This window comes from Ruditapes philippinarum, unplaced genomic scaffold, assembly GCF_026571515.1.
Source record: "Ruditapes philippinarum isolate M1 unplaced genomic scaffold, ASM2657151v2 ctg16_1_1_1_1, whole genome shotgun sequence".
Lineage (NCBI taxonomy): Eukaryota > Metazoa > Mollusca > Bivalvia > Venerida > Veneridae > Ruditapes > Ruditapes philippinarum.
Genome location: NW_026867154.1, coordinates 487,981 through 513,998, shown reverse-complemented (window position 1 = coordinate 513,998; position 26,018 = coordinate 487,981). Strand labels below are relative to the sequence as shown.

Here is a 26,018-nt window from a genome sequence, read left to right as displayed (position 1 = left end):
TTGCCGTGATAAATTTAACACATATGAGATGAGGAATAAGATTAAAAACATAATTATATTGATTATTCAAACATTCCAGTTTAATAAGTATGAGTACATACTTTACATCTGAACCTATATGTTATTATTATCTGACCAGTCATAAATATATTAATATATTCTATCGGATGTTTTACGTTTTGCCGTTTGGTATAGGTACCATATAAGTATTTGGTTGTTTGGTTTTCACACCGATTGTAGGACTATTTTTGTAAAATCTTGGCAGTCAGTCCTCCTAACCGGCTGTCCTGGATATCTATCCAGTATTAACTAATTTCTCTGCAAATGACCGACTACTTATCCCAAACGACGGCAGAAATCAAGTGGGGTTAGTATTTCATTGAATACCTTTAAACTTCATTTGCTATATTCCCCACGGTGTCGTGGACATCATCTGGATCAAATCATAAGTATTTTCTATTGGATCAACCATATGCATATTGTAATATCTTCGTGTTTTAGAACCATAACTATGAAGAAAGTTGTAAAGAAAGCTAACCATATCCGATTCGGATACCTGGTAGGGCTCTATAAGTGCTCGAATCCACAATCTTTTAGCTGAGATGCTGTTATTTTTGCCACTAGGCCACTGCTCGCCTGCTCATAACATTTTACCGGTCAATAAACATCTTTTGAATTTCCAGAGACTTAATCGATGTTACATATTTATGAACAATTTATAATGTTTCATTAAATGTCACAAAATGCCATTGCAATTAATGATAATTGTATCAGAGGAATAATTATTGAGGTGGGGCAGCGATATGGGAACATTTAGTTACTGAGAATAAACATTGTGAATACAAAGAACGAATATTCTAAAACTATGTTGCAAACTAAATGTTAACATGTATTCGTATTCTTAGCATATCGGATTCTGGAACCTGTTAGAGGAAATTAAATAACAACCCGTAAAAAAAATTTGAGCCGCGTCACGACAAAACCAACATAATGGGTTTGCGACCAGCATGGATCCAGACCAGCCTGCGCATCCGCGCAGTCTGATCAGGATACATGCTGTTTGCTAACCAACCCTATTACAAGTAGAGAAACTTATAGCGAACAGCATGGATCCTGATCAGACTGCGCGGATGCGCAGGCTGGTCTGGATCCTTGCTGGTCGCAAACCCATTATGTTGGTTTTGTCATGGCGCGGCTCATATTTAGAACTGTGGGTCGTACGTAACTACATGAAAACATCTGGTTATATAGAGATACCTAGAGATAAAAAGCAACATATTTTTAGTTCTTAATGATAATTGCACTTCACCATTTGTGATGATTTGGCGAGGCCGTCCTATTGCTAAACATATATTAAAATGCATTAAAATATTAGTATCATGGAGACAAAAACGGAACAGAACAGTTTATGACATACAGTTTATTCATGAACAAGGAACCAAACTTGCCAAGTAATACACAAATCAGTATACAAAATATTGATTACAAACAAAAAGAAATATCAATATATCATACAAACTTAACATAAGTAAAGCATCATTAAGTGGTGAATAAATCATAGAAATATAGAACATATTAAATAGGATTTGATGATTTTTCTGTTGTAATATCATGATTTTAATATGAAAGGTTATAATGCAGCCATGGACGTCATTTAATTCATCGGGTAAAAGGTAAATACTCCAAAATATTTCATAGAAGTAATTTAGAATATAATTCATATCATGTGTATAAATAAGTAACATTGGCATAGCATTTATCCAACAGCAACCGAAATTTGATTAACACTATTTATACTAATGAATATATCAATAATTTGCAGGAAATTGATATTTATGTACTGGTTAAAAGATGTTTGACTAGTGTCATTCAGTCGTAACATTTCAGTAATGTAAAAACAACTCATGTTATATGTAAGACATTCTTTGTAAGTAAACTTCATATGAACAATACATACGCCGTTGACATTTGTGTTCAACGTCACATTATGCTCGGTATTTAGATAAAGTAATAGCTAGCTATTATTCTACATAATAAGTTACTACATTGTTTTATACTCTAATAATCATTTTCATCATCGTAGTGTAAAATATTAAAACCTTTCTACATCATTTAAAAAAAGATATCTCGCCGACAGCATGTTAATTCTTAGAATGTACATATCAAAGACGTTTTATGGGGTAATTATCTTATATAATAAGATACTTAAATGTTTTCATGAAAATATACAGTGTATATTGTATTCGATATGCTTATTGGTGAATTTTCTTTCAATAATGATATAAATATATACACTACATGAATGCTTCAGTTGTAAAATGATGATATACATACTTATATATCCACATAAACATAATACATACACATTTAACGTTAACAGTGTTATTATACTATGACACAATTTTTATTTAAAAAATTAGCTTACTGAATATAATATCAAACTTCGACATTCAAGTTATACGTAACACTTTCTGCCTGCAGAGCAAATTCTTATAAAAGATGAATGAATAAATTGAGAATGATACACAATGAAAACACAAATAAGGAAGACTTGAATGAAATATATTGCAAATACATTTTCTAGTGTCAGAGATTCCGACCATTCTTAATATATAGATGCACAGTTTAACCAGTCATTTAAATGTACTTATTTTAGAAAAATGATTTGTATCAAAGCAGTCCTTTAGCTCTATAAGGAATAACAACATTTATTTCCTCTTTTCTTGAACGTTTCCACATATGGCATCAATATATAATTTATACAGCAGCATAAATCAAGAAGATATTATGTTCCTCGTGTCCGGAGAAGTTTCATTTTTGAGCAAGCATCTGTGTAAACTCTGAAATTTAAACAAAATTGGTCATTATTCTGTTATTGAATTATATCATATATTCATAATTAATTTGTTAACGTTTTTTCTTTACAAATGCCATGAATATGTTATAAAATCTAAGGAATAAATCTTGTTTTTTAGTCCCAAATGACATACATTAGCGCGTTAACACAATTTGTTCGTGAATTTAAATCTGCAGCCCGATCGCGCAGTGTCAGGGAATTATAAGGTCCGAGGGCTTTTACAGGTGTTCATGCACGAAAAAGGTGTATATATTAGCGATAGCCTTGCATAAAATATCCAGTACGTCTTATTTGGTTTCTCCGAAATTTGTAATTTAGTAAGAAAATGATTTTGTCATGCTCTTCACTTGTTAGTGTGCTATGTTCTGACAATAAAATCACCGGGATTGTCATTGCAGGAATCTGTTTTTGCATGCCACCTTGGGTCACACATATTAAACACTTGCAACAACGGGCATGCTCACATGATTTTATACGTTAATGCATGTGTCCTACCCCGTTTATATATACCTATGTGCGCAATTTTTATATAGGATGAAATAACAAAAATCTGTTGTTTTTTTTAAATAAGAAATATTTGATTTATATATCCTTTAAAATTGTTATCTACATACATACTTGCAATAGTAGGCTGCAAATAAATGAAGACATTTTCGGAGGAAAAGTTTTGTATGTTTGTGTCTGTTTTTTTTTGTTTTTGTTTTTAATAGATTAATTACAACCTTAACAGCTTCAAACAAAACATATCACTGAAAAATCCGGTAATTAAATCATAATATATTTTTAACCTTCATAATCTATCAGTCCATTACCATCAGCATCAACAATTGACAACATTTCATCAACCTCCTCGTCTTCTAGACGCTCGCCAAGATTTGTCATGATATGACGTAATTCATCACATGTCAGGTACCCTTTCTGCTCTTTATCAAAAACCTACAATTAAATTTTACTCTATAGTATTATAAAAATCTTATATTTAATTTATCTAAATGATTTCCCTTATACAATGCAACCATATATATTTGTGTTGTAATCTGAAACTGTGCAATAAGAAATCGAGCGAATGAATGGTTCCTTGTATGTATTCAAATGGTTCATCTAATAGAAAAACAACTGAGATAGAAGCTTTTTAATATAATAATGGTAAAAGTGACACATACTTAAAACGCTTGCACGATAATTACTATATATAGTACATAGATACCTTAAACGCCTCTCTAATCTGGTCAGCTGACCCTTTATATGACATCATATTTGCCATCATCGTTAGATACTCGTCAAAGTCAATTTCTCCGTTACCTACGTAATAAAAGTTATTTATTTATATGCATGTTTGTAGGTCAGTTATACTTTGTTGATTAATTTAATCAATCTGAGTGTATTACATTTAAACCTTGCCCTTAGTTTGTGATAATATAATATTAACTGTAGACAAAATTGAATACAAATACTACTATAATCAATAATGAATTCAAGTTAAGAAAAACGCATTCTAATATGAAAAAACTAAACGTTTCTTTAAAAGCTATATCATGAAATCTGAACTAGCTGTAGCTGAAATGTTCTAATTCCAATTGAGATAATCTCGATCTTATGAAACGTTAAGTACGATAAAACGTAATCGAATTTACTATTAGGTTGCCAGTTTATTTTTTTTATACCTGGCCAAAATACTTCTTTGAAGTGCGTTAAATCGGATCTCAATTAACGTTCTAAAATGCCAGACTTTTATATCACACTCTTATGTTACAGAAAATTTGTTTAAGACTAATCCAATAGCAAGATCATTCTACCAAAATTATTTCTAATTACAATATTTTAAATACGCAACAAATAATGTCGAAAACTGATTTCTCTTGGTTGAATTTTACACGCCAAATTTGTACACTCCATTTTGTATGACTCGACTTATGTTAGCATAGCTCTCGGGGGATCTCCTCAATCCATTTTCAACACAGTTGTTCTTTTATCTGAAGTAGTGGGCGAGGTTATAGAGTGGCAAATACATGTATGTATATTGCACTAGAAATAAAACATGTTTCTCTTATCTAAATGAAGAAACAAATGAAATGTAAACTATATCATAGGTTACCATCGACGTCAACTTGTGCAATAATTTGTTGTAACTCGGCCTCGGTTGTTGTCTTTCCTAGAGAATTCATCGCAATTCCCAACTCTTTTGTTGATATGGTCCCACTTCCATCTTTATCAAACAAATGGAACGCTTCTTTAAATTCTAATGAATAAAACAAAAATGAAGTTTACAGTAATAGAATGTTTAAAAATCTTTTAAAGCTATAACAAGATTTCATGTTTACTAACGCTTACACATTATTATATAATTAAATTTAAAAATAATACCCTTATATTTTATCCCTGGTATTCAAAATCCATAACGAACAGTATACTTTATCAAACAGAAATATGTGTTCTTAATAATTTAAATGAATTGATAGTGTAACAACATTTTGAAAAACAATCTCAAAAATATTACACTGAAATGCTACAAAATTGCAGCAACAGATCATGATTATGTTATTTTACTAAAGTCTGTCTTATCCTTGTGCTGTAAATACACGATTTTTTCATTTCTGCATTGACTGTGTGTAAAACCGTTTTTAAAGTGCTTATATCGCTAGCGACTTTCAGCTTTTTAAATTTTGAGGAAAATACCCAAATAGAACCATCGACTTCCTATAGAATTAAACTCCGTTGCAGGGGGAACTTTCAGAACGATAAGAAAAGAGTCATATTTTGTCAATTTTATTCACTTGGCCGAAAAGAATTCATTCATATCATTTGATTATTAATTCATTAATTTGACATTTTATATATCGCGTTATGATAAATTAATAAGATTTTCCTATAGCTTGTTAACTTATTATATTAATATACTTTTAATGCGTTTAGCACATAAATTTGAGCCGCGTCATGACAAAACCAACATAATGGGTTTGCGACCAGCATGGATCCAGACCAGCCTGCGCATCCGCGCAGTCTGATCAGGATCCATGCTGTTCGCTATCAGTTTCTCTACTTGTTATAGAGTTGGTAAGCGAACAGCATGGATCCTGATCAGACTGCGCGGATGCGCAGGCTGTTCTGGATCCATGCTGGTCGCAAACGCAATATGTTGGTTTTGTCATGACGCGGCTCATTTCTTTTTTCATAAAATCATCAGGTTATGTTACTTCTTTTATATGTTTTATTATCATTCCCTCTCTCTTTGTGGAATAAATCATCTTATGTAAGAGATACACAGCATGAGTTTTAACCATATGGCTGAAGTTAATTGTATAAACACTCTAATTGGGGAAAGACTGAAATTTCTGATAGAATTTAAACCGGAGAAAACATAATAACAACCACTTAGTGAAAAGGCTTCAACAGACGGTAGGATTTTGAAGTACAACACCAATTAAAACTAAGATGTACAGACAAATCTTAATGTGTGAAGGCTACTATTTCTTGATTTCGGAAACCTTAAGTCTAGATGTAAGGGATAGGACATGTTCTATTTTGAAAATCTTGTCGTACAGATTTTTACAGACCTCCCACAATGACAAGTAACAGATAACCAAATTATCTCCTGATAATGGGTGTAATGAATGAAATTCCAGAACAATTAGGGCTAAAAGGTAAACATAGTAGTAAAATGGGGTAAAATGATGTTGAAAAACTCTTCAGGAGACCCAAAGTTGTGTTATGTTCGAATCCCAAATTATTCCGAAAATGATTATGTCACGGTATTGAATTGTTCTCTAATTAGGGGAGGGGAGGTAGTTTGTAGGCGGCCAGATAGCTTAGTCAGTAAAGCCGCAGTACGGTATTCCGAGGGTCCTAGGTTTGAGTCTCAGTCAAGCTTCACATTAAAAAAAAATATATATAGATATATTTTTTTTAAATGGAGGTGTTTCAATCATTACTCATGGCGAAAAAGGTATTTAGTGAGTTAAGTATGTAAAGGATCATTGTAAAGGGGTCCTTTTTAGGGGAAACCTCAGATGATTCTTACAGTGTAGAATTACCGTCTGAATGCAAGTGTTGTATAGCTTTGAAAATTGTACATCTTATCTCTAATTAGTGCTTTACAACTAAATCCTACCGTCTGTTGAGACCTTTAGTGATTTACATTATAATCTACTTAGTGAAATATTTGTTTACCTGCAATTTCTTGTTCCGTTAATTTGTCTGCCTGAAAGAAAACATTATAATTTGTTTATTGAAAAGGAAGATGTGAAAAGTAATTATTTACTCAATACGGAGTTACATATACCGCATGTGTATTTTCTTTCATTTTTCGCATTAGAACTGGGTCAATTATTTTATCTATTTTCTCGTAAGATAACTTTATGTTTGTTTTTCAAATATTTTCTTTTTTAGATTCAAAACAAAAATAAACAGAGTAACTATAAAAATAATTATTATGTAAGCATAACCATAGCGTTATAACAGTCACAAATAACTTAGACAAAACAATTGATAGAATTTGAGCCGCGTCACGACAATACCAACATAGTGCGTTTGCGACCAGCATGGATCCAGACCAGCCTGCGCATCGCTCAGTCTGATCAGGATCCATTCTGTTCGCTATCAGTTTCTATACTTGTTATAGAGTTCGAAAGCGAACAGCATGGATCCTGATCAGACTGCGCGGATGCACAGGCTGGTCTGGATCCATGCTGGTCGCAAACCCACTATGTTGGTTTTGTCGTGATGCGGCTCATTTTTTTTACTCCCAGAAATGCTATTTCGTTAATGATAAAAGACATGCTATACAAAGACAGTCTATATTTGTAGATATATAAGTGGAGTGGGTACTTCATCACAATTGTCGTCTAATGACAACGTTGGCATCGCACAGAAGCTTTCAAAGTATTATTTTTTAAGTGGGGGAATTGACGAAGTAAATATTTCATTTCAATGAAAAAGAAGTGTTAAATGTTTACTTATCTCTTAACTAAAATCTTCACCCGTTTACTCGCAGTGCCTTTTGTAAACATTACATTACAGCTTTACAATATATTCTAAAACGCGCTGTTCATGTGGAAAAATGTACCCTTTAATTATATACTCGGTGGTCTATACGACAACAAATACCAAGTTATAGTATATTTCAGAGAAAGCAAAATTATTGAATTCATTTTAAAATAAAAAAATAAGCATTCTTCATAAATCGACAGCAGCCGTGTATATTATTAGTTATAAAGATCGTTGACAGGTTATATGGCCCTATATAAACGGCTATTTGTAAATATAACCCGAGCCGCTAGGCGAGGGTTATACTGCAAACAGCCTTATATACGGCCATATAACCTGTCAACAATCTTTATAACGAATTTATAATACAGCAAACTTTTTTTTAGAGAAAAAAGTAAGATTTGTTCATGAATCGACAACAGCCGTGTATATAAAACTATATAAACGTCACGATTATCCAATGAAAAACGACGTTACAAACGTGCAGTATTATAAAAAAAACTATATAAACGTCACGATTATCCAATTAAAAGCGACGTTACAAACGTGCAGTATTATAAAGTTTTATATAAACGTATCTTTATCGTGTTTATCATATGAAGAGAAAAGTAAAAACTTACCATATCGTCAGATAGTTTTATTTCCAGTGCATTGTGAATTCAGTATAAATAACAAGTGTTGATATTAACATAAATTGTTATGATTATCAAACGTGAAATAAGCTGCTCATTTGTACTCTAACATTTCACAACCAAAATAATAAGCTTTCATTAATTCCAATCTTAACCAAATCTTTACATAAAAGTAAACACGCCTATTTAAGTTCAATTGTCCTTCGCTTTAATAGATCTTGCTTTTCATACAGGGGTGTTATATTATATTTTGGCGAAGGTTATTTGAAAAGTACGTAAAATGTAGTGATTTTATATTGATAAATATTGATCTTCGATACGAACTTTTTCTCAATTTTACTTTAGTGGTAACAATGTTCTAACTTGTACCGCACCTGTGTATTAAAATAAATGTTGATTTATCTAAAGTAGTGCTACAATAAAAGAGTTTATTTTGAATTGTATAAATGTTGATAATAGTTGTTTCATTTTTAGATAAACAATAAACTGTTAAAAGTACATTTGATTTATGTATTGTTATACTGCAATATTACATCTAAATAGATTTGTCTGTATTTATGTGATAAATGATAATGTTGAATAATTTCGTTATGTATATAATTTCGATTAAACAGATTTTATACTTGCAACAGCTGGATTCATCGGTTTGATCAGAGAGAAGAGTTTATAATAAAATAATAATAAAAAAGAAATAAAACTTACAATGTACTAGTAAAATGTTTAACTGTGCTATGCATAGAAACGTTATTTAGATCGGTATTTAGTTGTAGTAGTAGTTGTTGTTGTTGTTGTTTTAAATATTTCCAATAGGAGGGCTAAAATTAAAATGACATTATGCGCACTTCTTTCATTGTAAAGTTGAGCTAACTTGACTTAATATCTCAAACGATTGACTGTTATAATTGTGATTGACCAACGGTTGATATTGGACAATGTTAAGGATAAAACTGCCTAAAGTCCAACCCATTCCTTTTATAAATTAAATTAAAAGACTGATATATCCTTGAGCCATGTATGTTATTAATTATTCATTCGAAGTAATTACAGAATTGAAAGGAAGTATGGCAAAATGTAAACTTATTTAGACTTTCACCTATTTACCATATTAATTAATGTTGTACTGATATATGTGACACTGTAATGTCACACTGAAAAAATAAAGATCTTAGCAACAAAGTAATATTATTCTTTTATCACTAATATGTATCTATTTATTAAAAAAACTTAATATGTAATTTTACTTATCTTTTAATAGTTCACCATTACTGACTAGCTTGACTTTTATCTAGACGAAGCTTATTTGCAAATTGCGTTTTGGGGCCAGTCTTTTTAATTTCAGTGTTTAAGTTTTGGCGGATTATTCTAAGGCAGATTTGTGTATTAGTAATGATTAACTTTTAAAATGTAGATAGAAAAATTCGATACCTATAAAATGTTTGTAACAAATTATAGTAGTTTTCTTTATTTCATGCTTTCCAGTGTTTAACTACAATATATCAGATGATTATATTCTGATAAACCACTAGTGAAATTTATAAAATATAATTTTCACTGTAGCCGGACTATATCTCAATGCGGATGAAAAGAAAATCATAACTAAATGGAATAACAGGCAGAAATAAATGCCGTCATACGTAAATTTGCTTATTTAGGAAAAGAAAGTCAATGTCATCATACATCATGTTTAAAATGTAACAAAATTAGAGAAATTTAACAGACCTATATTTCAAAACTTATGATGTAACGTCATGATATAATGACGTCACAAAGGAAAATGCGTGACGTTACGCGGAAAAATCAGTAAAAAAATACTTAAAATCACTTAAAAAGCATAAAATAGAAAGAAAATTTATTTGTTTTACATATAAGATTGAAATATATTTCATTCGTGAACACCAGCTTTTATATTTTCACTCGTGGCTACGCCACTCGTGAAAATATTGCACCTGGTGTTCACTCAGTGAAATTATATTTCAATCTTACATGCAAAACAAACAAATATCCTGTATATAATTGTATATATGACTGATCATTTATCGTAGATTGTACTGACTATGTATATGTTTAATAAGTGCACTTGGATGAAATAAACTAATAAAGTAATAAATATATGCTACAGATGTAAATAAACAGTGCCACTTATAATCAAGTACATAATCTACTTAAAGCATTCCCTAGGGTTGTTTCACTTGCATAGAGCTGCAATATGAAGTTATTTATTCTATATTTATTCGGCAGCTGTCCAAACATACTGCATGATGAACGCTGTCTTTTCAGCAGGAATAAATGTCTTATATGAAACATTTATTTCGAGTAATAAGATAAATAAAATTATTTTCAGCATTAAAATAATTTGGGTTACTGTTATAAAGTGTAATAACCTCGCGCCACAACATTTCCTTACAGCAAATATCAGTTACAACAGAAATAACAAACATAAAATGAAATAAAAACCACCCTTGATCATTCATGTTGTATTGTATTAGATAACAACTTTACTAAATCGAATATTTAATACACATTCTATGTATCATCAAACATTTAAAAATCTACAAAATTGGATATAATCATTAAAATGATATATGTAAAATTTACAGACACGCTGTAAATGAATGTTAACAACATTCCAATATAAACATAACAGATTCATATATTGAACACAAAATCTTGTAAATTGCATAATGTCTGGTTAATGTCACATCTCAGTTCTTGTTCTGTGTCCTCCATGTAAACGTCATTTTTGAGCCAGCATTTTTGTAAACTCTGTAACAAACATTATAACATACATTTTAGGTTATAAGTATAATTATGGAGGAAATAATAGTTTGGTGCTACCCGAAACGCTTGTGTTAAGTATTTTTTATTCATTTGAGATAAACGCAATATGAGACGTTGAAGAAATTATATCAATTTTAAACGTTCAATCATTCCGTTACCATTGATCGACAGAACGAGTTTATTAACAGTGATTATATATTGCATAATTAAGTAGAGTGAAAAAATGGCCGCCAATAATATTTATATTTTTTCCGTAATTGACTTCAACCGTTTTACCAATCAAATCTAAAATCCTCTGGGGGTAATGTCCTTTATCTTTACCTTGTGTTTAACTAGGCCGACAAAATGTTCAAAAATCAATATTAAGATTTCACATGTTATTTGTATATAACACTCTAATCCTTAAAACTTTATAATAACATTTAGTACGGCCAGCTTGTGTATTACACAAAAACATTATATAACCTTCATAATCTATACATCCGTTGCCGTCTGCATCAACAATAGACAACATTTCATCAACTTCTTCGTCAGGCAGACGCTCGCCAAGATTTGTCATAATATGACGTAACTCGTCCGCGGTGAGATAGCCTTTCCCATCTTTATCAAATACCTATGAATAAATAAAGATGACTAAAATGGAAACCTCAGTGTTGAGAAAATATATTAAAAAAAACTATAAAAAGCACATAATGCCATATAAATTATTTTATTGTTATTTCGTAAATGCTTATTTTATTGGTACTCTAAAATGTTACTCTCTGGGCAATTATTTTGACATTTAGTACAGTTATATTAAGTATTTTGTTTGGAAGTCAAAATACTACTTATTTTACATTTTGCTATTTTTATGACAAATAACTTAACATTCAGTGCTAATGTTTTCATTGTAATGCATTTAACGTGCTATTTAACAGTTATATAAACGTTATCAAAAATCATGTTTGCCCTTTCATCAGAAGGAAAAAACAATATTTGAGCCGCGTCACGACAAAACCAACGTAGTGGGTTTGCGACCAGCATGGATCCAGACCAGCCTGCGCATCCGCGCAGTCTGATCAGGATCCATGCTGTTCGCTATCAGTTTCTCTATTTGTTATAGGGTTTGTAAGCGAACAGCATGGATCCTGATCAGACTGCGCGGATGCGCAGGCTGGTCTGGATCCATGCTGGTCGCGAACCCACTATGTTCGTTTTGTTTCTGAGGCATAATATGTGCCTTTCAAGCTGCAAAGTAAATAACTAATCTCTATATACCTTACACATATTAATAAATTTATTTTTTATTACGAAAAGATGGAAATATTTAATATTTTACAGGACCAATTGTGATATAATGTATAATATAAATGTTCTTTTATATTTGAACTTATACTCCGTTGTTACATGCATAAAGGGAAGTCATCCATGCTATGAATATTTACAATCATTTTAACAGAGTTAACTCCCTTAGTTCAAGACTGTCTCACCTTAAATGCCTCTCGTATGTGATCCGCTGAACCATTGTCAGATATCCGATTTGCCATCATCTCAAGATACTCATTAAAGTCAATTTCTCCGTTACCTAAAACAGGTTAAAAAGAATCTGAGCAGCATTTTCAATAAATGTAATTTCTAACACAGTTTTAATATTGTACACATAAACAGACTGAAATTCTTTCATTTTGTATACTGTTAAACAATAATAAATCGAATGGAGGGTCTTCAGATTAAGCATAGTAAAAGCATATTCATATGCAATGACGCGGCAGAATATTTGCAGATCTACTGTACAGATACTTTGAAATCACAGAAAAACATATATGCTGCATCTTCACTAAATACTCCACGTGATTGAAAACTTGGTATATTTGAGATATGCTGATATTGATGTCAATAAATAAAACGTCGTATTCACACGCACAAAACATACAACTGTCTTGCCGTGTATGTACGTATGAACAGTAGGCACAACAATGAAGAAATTTCCTTCATTCTGCTTAATTTAAGCACGGTACAGGACCAGACTTCAACAGTTTGATAAAATGTTTTGAAAACTATAGAGTTTTAAGAATGATTAACATAATCAGCCTACCATCAGCGTCCACTTCAGCTATTATTTTGGCAAGTTGAGCATCAGACTTCGGGTCTCCGAGTGTTTTCATGACGATTCCAAGTTCTTTGGTGGAGATAGTTCCACTACCATCTTTATCAAACAGTTTGAACGCCTCACGGAATTCTTAAATCGTGAAAGTGTTATAACTATTAGCAAGATCTGTCCTATTGAGTAATGATAACAAAATATTCAGCATTAGATATATAAACATAGTCAAAAGTCTAAATATCTGGAAAAGGTGATCCATCGGTAGCACCAAAATCGGAAAATTTACATGAAAATTGCAGACTCGGTTTGATTGAGTCTGTGCATGATGGATAATGAAATAGTGCAGCAACCCTCATGCCCCCGAGGTACTCAAATTTCAACACTTTAAAGTGCTGGAATCGATAATCCCAAAGGACCAGGAAACATAACAACACTAAAGTGAAGTACAGAGCAATTTTTTACGACACATATTCCCTTATCTTTACCATCTTTGTTTAAAAAGAAAAAAATGTTCCCCTTTTCATTAAATAAGTCAAAGGTTATCACCTTTTTTATGCAAGAACTACTTTTATAGGATATTCATGACGGAAGATTTCAAATAAGATTATGATATACTTACCAACAACTTGTTCCGGAGACAAATTGCATGCCTGGAAAAAGATGCATAAATAACATATAAATACAATTTATTTAATTTAAGAGCTATAACTCTGAAATAACTTCTTTTTTCTCTTTTTCTTTTTTCAGTTTCGGACGCCCAGTTGATGGGTAACCCCATTTAATTTCCCCCTAATTGGCATGATATGGGTCGAGGAGCATCCTCCTATCAGCCTTACAATGATACATGTATATATTTGATTCTGACAAAATTAGAAGCAATATAGATAATGTGATAAATATAAGAATTCGCAAAGGTGTCATTTACTTGTCCGAAAAACGAAAAGTGACAAGGTTGAAAAGCGAATTTACTCTAAATGAATTAATTCTATAATTTTAATTGAGTTGCGTCAAATACATCAAAGATAATATTCATACAAATTACAAATATTTTAAAAAATCACAGTATCGTCTTTAATTCAAATTGGTACTTTATATCATTGAACAATTTTCTTAACAAAATAGGTATTGGTTGATATGAATAATTATGCTTTGATTGTTACGATATTTTTTACATTTGAAATATAACAGTATAGATCAATTTATTATTAATTGCTTGTTTAAAAGACCCAAAAAGTGCAGTAGATTGGAAATTTGAACAATCATTTTCCAAGATATCAGCGGACTTAAGTTTTTGAATTACAAATGTCCAAACATTACTTGCAAAATCACATTTACCGTCAGATAAATTCATAAGAGCCAACTTGTATTCTGTATAAATAACATTGTGTAAAAATTTCCACTGAAATTGTACAGCTTTGCATGAAGAAAAAGAATCATAAACGTGCCACCATATTTTACTCCATGGTAACTCAATATTAAGTGAACTTTCCCATTTGCTTTCAGTAAATAGGATATTTGTTTTATCTTAATATTTTCATTGCGACTTGCTCATTAAGGCAATATCGTCTAATTGAGTGTAAATCGACACTGTTTCATAATCATTGTCTTTTAAAGCATTTATATACAATTTAGGAATATGATTTGAGAATATGACATTCGGCAATCCAGTTTCCTGTACATTTTAATTTCCTTAAAAGAGTGTCTATGCTAATAAAAATATTATTTTCAAAGTCCCAAATATCTTTTTAAAACATTATATTACTTTTAACAAATGAATTGAAGTATAATGATTTCCTGCGAAAACGAATTTCAGAGTTACGAAAAAGAAAAATTTCTTTTACATCGGATAGAGACTTTGGCTTACACCAATTTTCGAGGGCGGACTTGTAAAACGTACTTATGTTCAATTTGAAAGGTAAATTTTCTAAAGAAGAACATTTACATAGAGGATATTTGTTTGTTTGTGTGTAAGATGAAATTTTATTTCATCGAGTGGGCTTTAAAAACAGTATACAGAATACTGTTTTTAAAGTTCACGAGATGAAATAAAATTACATCTTACACAACAAACAAACAAATTTTCTTTTTATTTTATGCTAAAAAACAAGTTAAAACGAAATTTCAATAATATTAACGTAAATATTAAAATCTGTTTTCCCCATTGAGAGCCCCATTTAGTCGGAATTTCTCATTAAAAACAAGAAGTCTTTAGCTGAAAAATAAGTCCAACAATCAACGTTAAATAACAGTGATATTATTTATTTTGTTCAAAAAATATGAATGATCGCTTGTTTTAATAATAAAAACAAACAATTCTTGTAGGAGAAAATTCCAACCATCCATCCATATTTCTGTTACTTACTGCGAATTTATATTAGACCTGGCTTTGTTAAATGTAAGCGGCAGCCATTTTTTAAAGTTGTGTATTTCACGGGAGGAAAATAATTGTGTTTGATTCAGAGGGATATCATTTGGATTTATTAGTCATACACCTTTTAAAAAGAAAGAAAACAGATTTGAGGATTATAACAGACATAAAATAAGTGTTGACAGATGTGAAAACATGAAAAAAGCAGCTATGAAAATGGAAAACTTGGAACTTGCTCGGAACGCTGGGTGGTTTACTTGTTCTACTAGCTGATAGCTGTCTATGCTTTTCAATTTTTCATAAAGCATACGGCAGTTATTGCTCGTAGGATACTTTAATATGCCCAAATGTCATCAAGAGCAGTTTGCATGTGGAAGGAATGTATTTTTCAGACTGTAAAAATGAAACAAAAAAATTACAGACGAAATTTGGTGATTGGAATTTGAATGAATAGAAGTAAGTTTTCTTCTTTTTATTAGTTTTGACATTTAAAGTGACATTATGCTCATATTTCCATAGTCAAGTTGTGCTGAATTGACTTTATATTTCAAAATATTGACTGTTAAAATCGTGTTTGAACAACAGTTGATATTTGAAAACGTTCAGGATAAAATTATAAATCTGCCTAAAATATAAAAAGACTGACCCACTCTTTTTTATAAACTGAGCTTTATAGGTAAATTCTAATAGATATTTACAGGAATTTTATTTGGATCTGTGCATTATTTATTGTTTATGGGAAGTAAATTATTAAATTAAAAGAAATTATTGCAAAATGAAAACTTATTTTGATAATCACCTGTTTACTCACTAAACATGTAGGCCAATACCCTTGGATGGGCATAATGTCACTTTAAGTTATTTATCAATTTCAGCTTTGCGTTTTCTTTTAACAGCCTGACATTGTCAGAATTGTTAGCAAAAATAAAATTGAGGTACCACATGGGAAAAATCTTAAAAAAGTAGTTTCGTCATTGAAAAGTGTGAAATTATATTTTGATAATTTTCACTGTGAAATTATCAAATATAATTTTCACGGATAAATCAGTAATCCACTGAAAAGCATAAAATAAATAGAAAATAATCATTTCTGTCTTCCCCATAAGTGTTATATTTTTGTAAAAAATATTTTCCTATTGCGTTCCACTTCTGTATGTCAGAGTGTATAATTTTGTATATTGTTTTAACATCCAAACTGGCTTGAATATTTGAAATATTACAATAGTTAAGACCTCCGTCTTTCAGGTCAAGGAGAATTGTGCTTTTGCAAACTAACGGTCGTTTATTGTCCCAAAGAAAATCGCTCATAGTTTTTTTCGATTTCTTCTATGTATTTTGTTGGTATTATGCGGGTTTCAATTTCAAAATTAATTAATAATAGAAACTACATATGTTTTCAAAACAAGAATTTTCCCTTTAAAAGTCAGACCCCAAGCTTTCCATACTTGAAGACAATTTTTGATTTAATTTGTTTATCTTTTTCATCCAAATTTCGTTCGTATCTATATAGTGTAGCTATATATTATAGCTATGACAAATAATTTCTCGTCCATTTTATATCTTTGAATTTCGAAGTCCTTTCTTTTGATTTTCCAATACAGATGCCTGGTGTATTATCCTTAATCAATTTGGCCCCAGATGAAATTTCATATTCTTTTAAAGTATTAAATATTTCTGGAACTGAAAACTCATTCTCACAAAAAAAATGTATCGTCAACAAATTGACTTACTTTTAATAAGCTCAAAGCCATTTAACGAAGGAAATTTAATGCCGTGTATATTAATATTATTTCTTATTGCACAAGCCATTGGTTCTGATTGTAAGAAATAGAGAAACGGCGCTATTGGACAACTCTGTTTAATAGAGCGGGACATTTGAAAATATTCAGAAATAAACCCGTTTGTTTGTATAGCTGTTTCCGAACCGACTTAGCACATTTGAACCCATTTCCTGAATGAAATAACTTCTTTTACTAGATAGAATAGTTATAATTTCCTCCGAAATTTAGCTCACTATTTGTAACCAAATTGCAAAGAAGGATCTAGGACTTAAGGCGGGATGAATTGGGTCTCTTTAAAAATATTGATGGTTTAGTCAGATTCTAAGGAAAGTCACAAGAATTGAAATATTTGCACTTTTTTATAGACAGCCTGCGATATTTGGCATTTAACATTGCCTAGAAGACCTATAAAAAACTACACTAGGGTCAAAAATGATCGCGCCCAGGTCAGACTAATTTAAATTCAACTTGTGTGAAACTACATTGCCATGAGCTTAGCAATTTAGCATGTAGCAATGCATCATGGCTCTACAAATATTTTATAAATAACATTCTTATATCAAAATAGCCACGAACCGGGTTATGATGATTATTATCATTATTATTACAAACCATTGTGTCATAAGCAAAATGTAAAAAATCATTACTTGCTATGTACTTTTGCATTTAATAGTTTACCCTTCAAATTTTGGTAATTATTATAATTAATGTTTTGAATTAATTTTTTATGACTGAATGATCTTAAATTCTCAAATTGGGACCTCAGGTACAGTTTTATATTGGAATTGAACTTTTCAGTCGCCAAACTGATTGATTTGGGCCACTTATACACTTCAGAGTTAGAAATAGAAATGCAACCTTGCGTTTCTTAGAATGTAATAAAATGAACTACTTTTGCCATCTAAAAATGGTGAACTTTTTAGCTTTTGACCTCAGGCGAGCGATCATGAATTTTCAATTTTCAATTATATTTTAAGGAAGAATTTCAAATTTGTAGACACTATGAATATCGTTCAAAACATGAAACTATAAGGACAGTGTGAACTAATTAGGGGAACATCATTAACTTTATTCGTCCAAATATTGATGGTAGAGTTAAAAGAGGAAAATGAAACGCTGTTAATCGTCATCAAAAATACGAGTGGTATTCCTGCTATGACTTGTAACGTATTCAAACGCATTTCTTCTATCTTAAAATAATTTATTTCATGCCATTTGAACGCAAGCGGACTTCTTCACTTTTCTACAACTATCATGTACCATTTGTTTGCGTATTTTTATGCTAAATTTGATAACTGCTCAGAAACATCATGGCGTTAAAACATTGTTGTAAATCACCTTTTTTAAGAATAATTTTTTTATTTCCTTATCAACTGTCTAAACGACGTTATATCACTAAATGATGATTTCGTCCAATCTTTTTATTTCACAGTTTTCACTAAATTAGAATTATGAATTTTTGCTGAAATATATATTAACGTTCAATCTCCGAGGAGGGGTCGCTAGAATGCGTTTATATATCAGCACATTACAAACAATAGATAAATACAGAATCCCTAAAGAAAGCCCAACACGGCAAAATTATAAATGTTGCAGGCTCGGTTTGATTGAGCCTGTTCATGGACGGTACTGGAAAGTGCAAGTTACCGTCCACGCCCCCTAGCACCGGCTTAAGCAGAATTCAACATTTAAACGTGAAGTAGTAAAATTTTGAATTTAGAAACATCCGCAGATGTGTTCATACGGCGGTTATCATGGAACCTTCAATGTGACACTTCCGTGCCATTCCATGAAAAGCGGCGTATGGTCCCCAAGTAATAAAAAGCGTGTGCCCTAAACGAGAAAACAATAGGCGGAACTAAACAAAATGGGATCTTACATGGGAATCAGAGGTTATGAAGCCTGCATATCACAGATACGACGTCAAAAGACACTATTAAAAAGCAGGCAACATATGCTAAGGGTGATTCAACATTATTCAAGTAGGAATATTGGAACCACCCAATTAGAAAATGCCGATAAGTTGAACCTAAAAATACCACAAGCACAACAATAATGTCGTGCTGAACGATCTTCAAGGATCGAAAATATAACATCATTGATTAAATGTACGGGGAGACTTTTTACAGCCGCCACACGGCACAAATAACACGGATGTGATCATAAAATAGATAAATACAGAATCCTTAAAGAAAACCCAACACGGCAAAATTATAAATGTTGCAGGCTCGGTTTGATTGAGCCTGTTCATGGACGGTACTGGAAAGGGCAAGTTACCGTCCACGCCCCCTAGCACCGGCTTAAGCAGAATTCAACATTTAAACGTGAAATAGTAAAATTTTGAATTTAGAAACATCCGCAGATGTGTTCATACGGCGGTTATCATGGAACCTTCAATGTGACACTTCCGTGCCATTCCATGAAAAGCGGCGTATGGTCCCCAAGTAATAAAAAGCGTGTGCCCTAAACGAGAAAACAATGGGCGGAACTAAATAAAATGGAATTTTGAAAGGGGATCAGAGGTTATGAAGCCTGCATATCACAGATAAGACGTCAAAAGACAAATTTAGAAAGCAGGCAACATATCCTAAGGGTGATTCAACATTATTCAAGTAGGAATATTGGAACCACCCAATTAGAAAATGCCGAAAAGTTGAACCTGAAAATACCACAAGCACAACCGGTTCCGTAGTGCTTTATACAACTGAAAAATATTTTAACCGTCATCATGCAGATTTTTGTGTATTTTCATTGGAACTATTAAAATTACAAGAAAAGTAAATGTATATTTTGGACAAAACTTTTAAGGTTTTTTAAGTATTTGACATCATTCACGTTGGTCATATCGGTTTAAATTATTTGGTTTAAACAATATTTATTTTCAATAAATTGATTACATAATATATCATACAAAGTACACATGAACAATTACAGATCGATTTAACATTAAAACTGAACTAAAATGTATACAGAAATTATTAAGTGTACTAAACATGTCCTCAGAATAGAGGAGAAAGCTAAAAGCTTATGCTAAGCCTCGCATAAATTATTTACTTCAATATATTTAAAGTAATATTGTGCTTAATACCTTTCCTTCGTATGACATATCGAATATTTTATATAATCAGTTCAATAAAAACAAACGCTTTTCTTAAGCTTTCGACGTTTAGTCTTCTTCTTCAAAAAATGACGTTTATAAAATAACAAATGACAAATGACGCAACGTCCGTTTAACTATATACGCTAAACAGAACGTGACGTTAACGCGGGAATAAAAACTTTGTCAAATAAATACAGAATCTTTCATGAATATGAATACAGCAATATACAATAAATTACACTTATAATATGGATCTGCACATGTGATACAAAAATTCTCATAATTAATAATAATAAAAATAATAAAAATATAAAAGGTTTTTTATATTCAATATATACAATATTTCACACACTTACCATAATAGTGTAACAATCCAGTTATCTCAATAATTTTTAAATTCCTAAAAGTGAATATCAAAATTATAGTACTTTTAGAAGTAACATCTTTATCAAATAAAATGTCGCATTTATAACTTTCGTTCAGTTTTCACTACGGTACGTTAAGGTATAAACAGATGTTAATCTGTATAGACTTTTGATCTGGTAAAGACGTTCAATGAAGTATAGCAGTGTTTTGGTAAGAGATGAAAATTTAATAACATTAACATAAATAGAGTTAAGCTAATCTTTATCTGTTTTTCTTATTCAAAATAAACATGATATGCATATCGTTACATTTTCTATTGAGATTGTTCAAAAAGCGCTGTTTTAAAGGATTACTTCCAAATATTTATCTTATTTAACGTTTTAAGCAGGTAACGATTTTTAACAATATCTTGCCAAAAAAAGATGTCGCTTTTTCCCTTAGACTATTTTTTAATTAAGTATGATATTGCTCCACCTTTTGTTTCACATTTTAAAACTATTCCTAAATTTTATTACTCGTCATTTTGGTTAAATATTGTCTTACACTCCCGGCTATTTATTTAGTATTTCACTGCTTCATAAAGTTACGATGATCGCAAGAAAAATAGAAGTGGGTATAACATTGGTACTGTATTTATACTGATCATCTAGCACATAAAATAATGAAAGGAAAAATAATATGCATAAAGTTTGGAACTATTTATAGACACATGCAGCCCTTAACAGATAAGAATTGACATATTGCGTGGGTGATGTCATTGAAAATTCATGAATTGGTAAGGCAATGTATTGATATATTAATGGTTTAAATTTAAATTTTATAAAACTATGTTATTCTTAGTATCCTTCGTAAGTTTGATAGACAACTAATATTGTACTTGAGGGGTTTTTGCTGCAGATTAAAATACATGGTATCAGTTTTCTCATCTTTATATACAAAGATGTTAATATTGTTTCGCTGATACACGTCTTTGAAATTTATGAATATTGGTTTTAAATTAAAAACATAAATTATTGATTAAACCAGGAAAAGTCAACTACTTTATTTAATAATAGAATACAGAAAAATACAGGAACAAAATTCATATTGCAAAACGTTTTAAATCATGTTTCAATATTTTTATCATCTGTGCGATACATTACACATTGTTTCCATTTGATATTTATACTATAAAATAACTTTGATGAAGTAATACAATATAGGACATTATAAACACCGTCGTTTTTTTAAGAAACCCTCAGCACTAATCTTTTGAAATGAATGTCTTAATTTATTTGTGCGAAAATTCACAATAGACCTATAAAGTCAACGTAAAGGATTTATTCACGTCTGCTGGGAAAGTGAGATGTTTGTTATTGAACAAGAGTGACAAAACTACGCCTTCAATAACTCTTAAATTATGTGTGTATCTAAATAAATACGCTCTCTAGCATGTGATCAAATAAAGATTACGTCAAATTTATCTTACGTACAGCTGAGTGTGCATAAAAATAGCAGCCGAACAAATATATTCATTAACTGTTCAGTTGTTTATTCAGCATGAGAAAAATAACGCTGAGTCATCACTTTACCAAAGTGATGATTTCCCGTAATGTTACTCATTCTGAAATTGTCATGTTAATTGTCATTTGTATAAAGTGTTTGTAATGAGTATAAAAGCTAAATATTCAATAATTGCTGTTTAACCATTTCAGTTTCAATTACTTTTTGCTTTCGTCATAAATATGACGTCAAACACCCGTTCGACCGAGGGTTTACACAATGCGATGTTCAAGAGGATGCTAAATAGCTTTCTGGCATCAATTCTTTATGACTGACTTACATTGTAATCATGTAAGAGCTAGCGAGAGATTGTTACATTTATCAACTCCGGAAAAAAAGCTCAGCTTGGTCTCTGCGTGATAATTCAGTTGATGCAGCATGTCTATTTTAAAATTTCTTGATTTGCAAAATTGGAAACCCACATATATTGGAACTGTATGTCTGGTACATGTATAACTATAATTCGTAAAACATCCAGAAAACGTGACAGATTAAATCAAAAAGCCATAAAATTCAGACTGTGACCTATAAGCAAATAAATAACGTCAACAACATGCAAAACATGCCCAAGACCTTTTTTAATAATATTCAGTATTCATTACATGATCTAAATAACACAAATCCATCTCAATATTGGAAACTTGTAAAATGCTTAATTTAAGATAATTCAACCAAATGTGACAAAATACCACCCCTTAAAAGTAAAAAACGACAATAAATCAGTATCTGATAAAGAAATAGTCAATACATTAAATAACCATTTTGTTTCAATTTCTACATTTAATGATACTAAATCAAAACTTCCAAATTTTACGACAAAAAAACTGATACTTACGTCTTGACAATATCCAAATCACATACCATGAAATATCTGATATTCTCTTAGATTTAGTTATTTTAAAAAAGCTTGCGGCCCTGATAAAATAAGCCATATGCATGTTAAAAGAAACCACAAAAATAATATGTCCAGTCCTTTGTATTGTTTTAATAGGCGGAAAGAGTAATTTTAAAACATTTATATAATTATTAACATTCAAATAATCTTATTTATAAATATCAGTCACGCTTTCATTCATGTAACTCAACAGTCGTCTACCAACTAATTGATATGTACCACCAAATGTGAAAAGGATTGGATGGAGAAAAAAATAAGCTTTAGAGATTTTGTGAAATATCTAAAGCATTTGACAGTTGCTGGCCTTCTGGTTTATTATTCATGTTAAAACAATTGGAATAATAGGCTTATTTAATAAATGGATTGGAAATTATTTTATAAACAGAATGCAAAGAGTATTCGAAGGATCTTTATTTTCAGAAACTAAATATATAAACGCCGGTGTTCCTCAAGACTCTGATCTTGGCAAACTATATTTTTATATAATTATGTCAACGATAAAGGTGAATCTTTAGAAAGTATTGCAAGACTATTTGCAGAGGATATCTCTCTTGCAGTTACATCATATTATATAAACACAATTCAAAATTTAACAAATTCTGATTTACAATATAATATTATTTGTGCATGGTCACAACAAAGGCTGATAAATTTTAATCCTTAAAAACAGCAGTTGTTACTTTCTCTGAACATCCAACATTGTTTTTAACAATACTACTTCAAAACTAGCTCAACATCTTAAACATCTTATAGTAATTTTTTAAGTTAAGACGGCAAAAGCATATAACTATAATCACTACCTCTGCTTCAAACGTTCTATGGTTAATGAAAATTCTAAAATTCAAATTAAAACATTCAACAATCAATCAAATTTACATTTCTCATCTAAGGTTAATTTTGAATATAACTCCTTTTATCGTATATCTGTATTGCTGTAGAAAAAGAAATACTTAAACGTGAAAATGCAATATGAAGCTGCAATAATGGTTACTGGTCTTACACTTTTTGATTTAATTGATAATGTAAATGTTTTTCGGGTTGTTTTTTTTGTTGTTGTTGTTTTTTTCTTTGTCTTGGTTTTTTGTTTGCCATTCCTATTTTAAGTCAGGTCTCAGGAACTATCCGGAAAATATATACTATGAAAGTTAAACATTGCAGGAAAGGGTCGATGCTAATGTTGTCATAATTTGTAGTCAAACACATTTGCACTATACTTATATGGCCAATTGTTTCGTATTATTCATATGTTAAATGTATTATGTAGTTGCAATAATTTATTATTAGAATAAAGCTCAGAATAATATTAAAAGAGGAATAATGTGATAATGTTTTAGTTTTATCATGTTTCTTTGCTTGCTTCTTCTATACAAAATAGACACAATTCCATGTGCTTTTAAATAATAAGTTTTCATTATTACATGTTGCAGTCTTGTTCAAAGAAAGAAGGAAAGAAAGACAGAAAGAAAGAAAGAACCTGTCATGAGCTTTGATATAATAATGGACATTAATTTTAAAAATACATCCAATAACGCTTTTTACTTAAATCTCAAAAAGATCGCATAAAAATCTAGTATCAAATTGATATCAGATATACTTAAATTGTGTGTACCATTTGATTTATGAAAGAAATTCAAATTAAATGATTTGAGATTATGATCTTATATAACTTAATACTTATAAAATATATGAGTGTTAGGGTGTTATGAAAAGTATAAGATATCACCCTTCAACATACAGAAGAAGAAGAAACAACAGAGATAAAGTTTCTCACACTTTGTCTTCATTTGCTCATTGATGTCTCATTTCTGGAAAACATATTCTAAATCTTAAATGATTAACGACCCGTCAGTTACAGTGCCATAATTGTATTCGTTTTGATTCTCTGAGAAAATAATCGAGTTTCACTGCATTGATTTGTTACATCAATGTTATAAACAATAAAACTTGGAGACACAAACTGAATTTATACCGTTAACAAATACAGAACATTTTGACGTCATGCTAATATTGTCTTGCATTAGACGGTATCATTAAATTTGAAGGAAATCATTTAGTGGATTTATCAAGTAACATAAGGAATCAAGTTTCTTCGCAGTACAATTATGAAATGAACACGATACAGTTTGTCCGAGAGAAATATGAGAAAAACAAAGTCGAGATCAAGAGGGGACAAATCAGTCCTTAGAACTGTTTTGTAATTCTATTATGAAAGATAAATACTAATTACTTGAATTACCATCAACCGTACAAAGTGTCATGTACATGTAATTGAAAGAGCATCGAAACAGGACGCTATTTGATTTGTACGAGAGGGCGTAGCCCCCGAGTATAAATCAGATTGCCGATTCTTTTGATGTTCTGACTCCGACGTCCCTTCGCGGCGTGCATGTCGCTCGGAGTGCACATGTCACACCAGATGGTTAACCTAGTTAGGTCACATAGCTGATGTGACCTAACCAACGGCGAAGGGTGTGGCTCTTCAAAGTGTTGCTGCTCCCGAAGAGGTGCCTTTCCTCCTATTGTCAACTGCGTTCAATATGCGAAGAACTTGGTCCTAGGGAAGATCTCGACGACAAAAGACGGCTTGAGAAGACCTCCGTTGCGGCTCTGCGATCAGTGACGTTGAAGGCGAA

The 26,018-nt window shown here is 31.0% G+C and overlaps 2 protein-coding genes across 3 annotated transcripts; both read right to left on the bottom strand.

Annotated features, from left to right (window-relative positions):
* Nucleotides 1-1,407: 1,407 nt before the first annotated feature.
* LOC132735065 (calmodulin-alpha-like) lies at nt 1,408-8,618 on the bottom strand. The gene is made up of 6 exons (XM_060721968.1): nt 8,461-8,618; nt 7,025-7,055; nt 4,953-5,096; nt 4,065-4,159; nt 3,646-3,793; nt 1,408-2,840 (listed from the first exon to the last, which is right to left on the bottom strand). Exons 1-6 carry the CDS (start codon nt 8,461-8,463, stop codon nt 2,812-2,814), a joined length of 450 nt encoding a protein of 149 aa, XP_060577951.1. The 5' UTR covers nt 8,464-8,618; the 3' UTR covers nt 1,408-2,811.
* Nucleotides 8,619-8,990: 372 nt separating this feature from the next.
* Nucleotides 8,991-21,079, bottom strand: LOC132735063 (calmodulin-A-like). Of its 2 annotated transcripts, none has more exons than XM_060721967.1 (6): nt 20,939-21,079; nt 13,953-13,983; nt 13,325-13,468; nt 12,720-12,814; nt 11,716-11,863; nt 8,991-11,235 (listed from the first exon to the last, which is right to left on the bottom strand). In XM_060721967.1, exons 1-6 carry the CDS (start codon nt 20,939-20,941, stop codon nt 11,207-11,209), a joined length of 450 nt encoding a protein of 149 aa, XP_060577950.1. In that variant the 5' UTR covers nt 20,942-21,079; the 3' UTR covers nt 8,991-11,206. The 2 variants fall into 2 exon arrangements, with proteins under 2 accessions (XP_060577950.1, XP_060577949.1); XM_060721966.1 differs by lacking the exon at nt 20,939-21,079 and adding an exon at nt 20,571-20,702.
* Nucleotides 21,080-26,018: the final 4,939 nt, after the last annotated feature.

Bases quoted from the DNA above. Each gene is read 5' to 3' on its own strand.
- LOC132735065 (XM_060721968.1), bottom strand. The intron at 4,160-4,952 runs GTAACCTATGAT...TTTATTACGTAG, and splicing joins TGCACAAGTTGACGTCGATG to GTAACGGAGAAATTGACTTT. The intron at 3,794-4,064 runs GTATCTATGTAC...ATTTAATTGTAG, and splicing joins AGATTAGAGAGGCGTTTAAG to GTTTTTGATAAAGAGCAGAA.
- LOC132735063 (XM_060721966.1), bottom strand. The intron at 12,815-13,324 runs GTAGGCTGATTA...AACCTGTTTTAG, and splicing joins AGCTGAAGTGGACGCTGATG to GTAACGGAGAAATTGACTTT. The intron at 11,236-11,715 runs GTTATATAATGT...TGTTTGTTACAG, and splicing joins CGGATGTATAGATTATGAAG to AGTTTACAAAAATGCTGGCT.